The sequence below is a fragment of the Egretta garzetta genome, unplaced genomic scaffold (genome assembly GCF_000687185.1).
Source record: "Egretta garzetta isolate BGI_Z169 unplaced genomic scaffold, ASM68718v1 scaffold238, whole genome shotgun sequence".
NCBI classification, from domain to species: Eukaryota; Metazoa; Chordata; class Aves; order Pelecaniformes; family Ardeidae; genus Egretta; species Egretta garzetta.
Window position 1 is genome coordinate 662,305 of NW_009260402.1, and position 4,672 is coordinate 666,976.

General features: G+C 62.7%; 2 protein-coding genes across 2 annotated transcripts in view; one reads left to right on the forward strand and one right to left on the reverse strand.

Annotated features, from left to right (window-relative positions):
• The window catches only part of PROM2 (prominin 2), a 5,891-nt gene extending 1,242 nt beyond the window's left edge, over positions 1-4,649 (reverse strand). Inside the window, exons 1-18 of the mRNA XM_009643410.1 lie at positions 4,646-4,649; positions 4,420-4,469; positions 4,092-4,294; positions 3,869-3,989; positions 3,615-3,678; positions 3,440-3,529; positions 3,135-3,334; positions 2,971-3,045; positions 2,817-2,880; positions 2,541-2,700; positions 2,262-2,414; positions 1,787-1,910; positions 1,149-1,240; positions 979-1,063; positions 708-854; positions 518-589; positions 351-443; positions 186-239 (exon numbers count right to left, since the gene is read on the reverse strand). Of these exons, the coding sequence (XP_009641705.1) occupies positions 186-239; positions 351-443; positions 518-589; positions 708-854; positions 979-1,063; positions 1,149-1,240; positions 1,787-1,910; positions 2,262-2,414; positions 2,541-2,700; positions 2,817-2,880; positions 2,971-3,045; positions 3,135-3,334; positions 3,440-3,529; positions 3,615-3,678; positions 3,869-3,989; positions 4,092-4,294; positions 4,420-4,469; positions 4,646-4,649 (1,851 nt within the window). The remainder of the gene's footprint in view (positions 1-185; positions 240-350; positions 444-517; positions 590-707; positions 855-978; positions 1,064-1,148; positions 1,241-1,786; positions 1,911-2,261; positions 2,415-2,540; positions 2,701-2,816; positions 2,881-2,970; positions 3,046-3,134; positions 3,335-3,439; positions 3,530-3,614; positions 3,679-3,868; positions 3,990-4,091; positions 4,295-4,419; positions 4,470-4,645) is intronic.
• DUSP11 (dual specificity phosphatase 11) overlaps positions 4,648-4,672 on the forward strand; it is an 8,070-nt gene continuing 8,045 nt past the window's right edge. Inside the window, exon 1 of the mRNA XM_035898909.1 lies at positions 4,648-4,655. Within this exon, the coding sequence (XP_035754802.1) occupies positions 4,648-4,655 (8 nt within the window). The remainder of the gene's footprint in view (positions 4,656-4,672) is intronic.

A 4,672-nucleotide genomic window follows, 5' to 3' on the forward strand; every position in this document is an offset into this window, starting at 1 on the left:
GAGATTAAACACCGTGGGATGTTTCTCCCGGGGACACTGAAATGTCCCAAGTGCTGCAGGGGGATTTCTGATTTGCCGCGGCAAATCTAATCACTAATGGAGACCGATCCTCCCCAGATGGCATTTTTCCTGGCTCTCCCATCACACCACATATTTTTCAGAGCTAAAAGAAACTGCACAGGTACCTGGAGGTGTGGCGCCAAGCGGGAGAGGTACTGGACACTTTCCCCCAGCTTTGCCTGCAGGACAGGGAGATGAGAAGGGTGCAAAAGCCCTGCTGCCCCTTTCACAGGGACACCACTGGGCAAGCAACAGCAGCACCGTGAGCCACCAGCCCAGCACGGACTCACCACCAAAGCCTCCTGCGATTGCACCGTGGAGTTTTGCATCTCCCACAGGGCCTGGGCCTCGGCGGCCAGCCGCCCTGCCACCGTGCCATTCCTCTGTGGGTGGACAGTGAGGTGAAGACATCCCCATGGGCACGCAGGCAGCCCCCATCGCTCACCCCTCTGCTCACCTGCATTTTCTGCAGCCCCTCGAGGCTCCTCGCCAAGCCAGGGAGGCTGGTCTGCACCACGGGATTTTTCATCTAGGGAAGATGGGAGTTGGTGGCTGCCCAAATCCAACCCTGGAAGCCAGCTGTGGTGTGGCTGGACCACATTCTGCCCACCACAGCAGGGACCAACTCCCCACAAGCATCCCCTCACCTCTTCCTGGAAGCGCCCATAGTCCACCTCGTCCATGCCACTGCGGGCGAAGCTCTCCAGGTCCTGCCTGCCCTCGCTGCGGAGGAGCCGCACGTCACCCAGGTGCGCCGTGAAGTCGGCCAGGAGTTTTTGGAAATCAGCCGTGTACTGCAGGGGTGGGACGCAGGGGATGCTGCAGTGTTGGGGCCAGGCAGCTCAATCCCAGTAACCCCAGTAAATCTCGTGCATCCTCACACCGTTACCAGAAGCTCTGGCTGCAGCCAGCCCTCACCTTGGGGGTTCTTAGATGCTCATCCAGGTCATAGGACCTCTCAAGCTGCAGCACCTCCCACAGCCCTGCACCACTCTTGCACTCCCTGGAAAGCAAAGGGGCATGGGTGGCATGACCCCAGATTAGCCCTCCAATGTATAGGGGCAGAGGTGAGCTCCTGCAGCACCCACCGGTATACGGCGCTGAGGTTGGAATCCCTCCTGAGGTTGAGCTGGCGGGTGAGGTTCATGGATGGAGGCAGGTTCCCAGGGGTGTCGATGAACTGGGCCAAATGAAAGGAAAAAGAGGGTCAGGCACAGGCATTCCCAGCAATGATTTTGGGGGTGCTCTGCCCTCGCAGGTGTGTTTTGGGGTACCCCATCCCAGCCAGAGCTAATCTGGCTTTTATTTGTATGGTCCCCATTGCAGAGCCTTGCCGGGTGGTGTTTGGAGGGAAAGCTGTGGGCAGCCCCATGCAGGCACCTGCCTGCACGTGTACGGCCACGGGATAAAGCCCTGGTCCCATTCCCAGCCCTGCTCCCAACCCCATCGCAGCGTGCCGCTGGCCCCGAGCATCCCAAGGATCCCCAAATGACCAGAGGGCAGGGGTCCTGCAGGTAGGAGCAAATTAACCTTGAGCAAATTAACAACAGGAGGACAATTCCCTGCTGCTGATGCAAATCTAAGGACTTAATCCTAAACTTAATCATATGGTTTAGGATGGGGCTTTTCTGCATGGGTTTAGGGGGAGGACGCAGATTGTTTGGAGGCATTTTGGTGCACACAAGCAAAGATTTGTGGGGCGATGGGTGGATGCGTGGCCACCCACCTTATAAATCTCCTGGTTGACCCAATTCCTGCAAACCAGTGTCTGGATGTTGCCCCCAACCAGGAAGGTGGCGAAAACCAGGAGGATGAGGAGCCAGGAGAACAGGAAAGCCAGGCCCACGCCGCTGAAAGAGGGAGAGGAGGTGCCGGCGGCAGCTTTGCAGACCCGAGCGGGCAGAAAGGCTTGTGGGGACCTGCCTGGCCGGCTGCAGCCCCATGGCTCCCTCCCGTGCCTGGGCACGCCGGCCTGCCTGGGAAGAGCCTGCGGGAGTGGGGTGTGCCGGGCAGCGGGGCTGGGGTGAGGGAGCTGCCAGCTCCCAGGGAGGAGCAGCTTCTCCCAAACCCGCCGGCGCAGGCAGTGGCTTCAAAAGCCTTTCCGCTCAGCCAGCTCCAGGTCCCTCCCTTGGCTTTGTCTCTCTGTTTTGGGAGCGGGGGGAGACGGCCACAGCCCCCCCAGCACCCAGAGAGATGCTTACACCAGGAGAAACTTGGCGCCAGCTTCTCCTCGGCACTCGTAGTCGCTTGGGTCTTCCCGCTTTGAGAGCCCGTATGACCCCAGCGCCATCCCTATCACGTTGCAGGTGAGGATGAGGAGGATGATGGAGCACAGCACCGTCCCCGCGATCCACCTGGAGGAAAAAGCAGCAGGGCACAGCCTTAAGATACAGGGCCGATGTGCCAGCTGGGGCTCGGAGCGGAGCTTGGCACCCATCTCTGCCGCGTTCCCTGCACCCCTTCATGCTCCCTGGTGTCACCTGTACTGCTCAAAGCGCTCCACCTCCCGGAGGTACGGCTGGGCCCTGTCCTCCGCCTTCACCAGGGCTTCGCTGACGGGCCGGGTGTAGTCAGGGAGGGGGAAGCCATTGGCGATGGACTGCACCTTCTCCGTCATGTGGGCCATCTCATCCCGCAGATCTGTAAAGCCAAGGCCATGCTGGAGGGCTGGATGGTCCCCACGTCCCACTCTATGTCCCCAAATTGGGATTCACCCCATGGAGGGGGTCCCCACTCAGTCCAGCCATCCCACTCACCCTGGATGACCTGTGCCATCCTCTCCACAGCCAGCTCCGGGATGGAGTTGAAGGTGCCATTGCCCTGCAAGGAAAGAGGGGGTGCTGAGCACCTCAGCCGGGGCTGCCCACAGGCACCAGACCCGCCCCCCCCCTGCACCCCAACACCCCCAACCTGGCGAATCATCTCCGCAAAGTCGCTTCGGGGCAGACCAGCCAGCGCCTTCAAAACCTTCTCCACCGATGGCACCTTGGGGTAGAAAAAGCAACCCGTGAGCCTCAGAGCTGCCGGAGGGGTGGTGGTGGTGATGATGGTGGGGAACCAGCACCCCATCCCACCTTGCCATAGTTGGCACCCAGCTCCAGGCTCTGTGCCCTGCCCAGGACACTGGCACAGGAGGTGCAGCGCGGGTCGTCCAGCAGCGTGACCACGCGCCGACGCTGTTCCCGCAGCACCGGCTCCAGCTCAGCCCGTGCCGATGCCAGCGCCCGCGCCGTCTTGTCGAGAATCTGTAAATGGTGCAGCGAGGTCTGTAGGTCTTAAAGAGAAAGCCCAGGGCTAGTTCACGCTGCTCCGCTCGGCTGCCCCGGCTCTCCGGCGAGGCTTCGGCACCGGCCCCGGGGAAAGCCACGCTCAGCCGTACCTCCAGCCCTGTCCTGCAGGTCCGCCAGCGCCGCATAGGTCATCGCCTTCAGCTGTGCATGGATGGAGACCCCCACGCTCCGGCTGAGCCCTGCAAGGCATCAGGCACCCCGTCACCGTCTCATCCCAGTGGGAAGCTCAGGATGGGGCCCACCCCTGCCCGGCGCAGTGCTTACCACCCAGATCAGAGTTTATCTGCTGTCGGGGCACCTCGAACTGGTCTACCACCATCTGCACCCCCTGCCAGGAGAGAGGAGCTGGTCAGCTGGGGATAGCAGCCGCCACGAGGGGAGGAAGCCACACATTGCCATTCAAAATACATTTTAAATGCAGCCACGCTGCCCCTCTCGCCTCCCAAATTACTCCGTGAGGGAAACACAGCCATCCCTGAGCTGCACCCCAGGCCAGGGGAGGCTCCTCAGGGACCCACCTGGGGGACATTGGCGATGTGCTGCCGCAGGGTGCGCAGGGTGGCCGGCACGGCCCCCAGCCCCGGCTCCATCTGCCCCTTCACCCGCTGGCTGGTGACGAAGGCGCAGATGACGCTGATCCTGCCGGGGACAAGCAGGCGGTGACGGGGCTGCCCAGTAGAGCTTCCCAGCCCTGTCCCCATGGGACATGGATCCCCCCACCCTGGGGTGAGGGGGACTCACAGGATGACGAGGGAGGTGAGGGACAGGCAGGCCAGCAGGCAGTGGCGGCGGCAGCCCAGCGAGCGCCGGTGGGCACGCAGGCGGCCCCCGCAGCGCCGGCGGCTCCGGCAGTAGCAGAAGCACATCCCGGCTGCCGGCACAGCCACGATGAAGAGCAGAGCCACCGCGGCACAGACAACGTAGCCCAGCTCATACTGCACCACCTATGTGACGGGAGAGCCCAGTCAGCACCCATGCACCCAGCTTTTGGGGTGCTCCGTCTGCCCTGGTGCCCCATCCCAGGTAGGTGCCATCCCCGTGGGATCCCCCACCCTGCGTCCCGGCTCACCTGCGATGTCTGCACCGAGCTGGGGTTGTTCAGGGCCGCCCTGAGCAGCTCTGCAAAAGAAACCGTGGCGCCGGTAAAAGAGGCCCCACCCAATGCACCCCCAAACCTCCCTGGGCAGACAGGCTGGGATGAAGGCAGCATCCTCTTCTGGGAAGCGGCTCAGAGCCCCCCAGGGCAGCTCTGGACATGGGGATTGGAGCCGGCAAAGCCCCGGTGGTCCCGGCACCCATGGCGGGGTGGGCCCCGGTCCCCG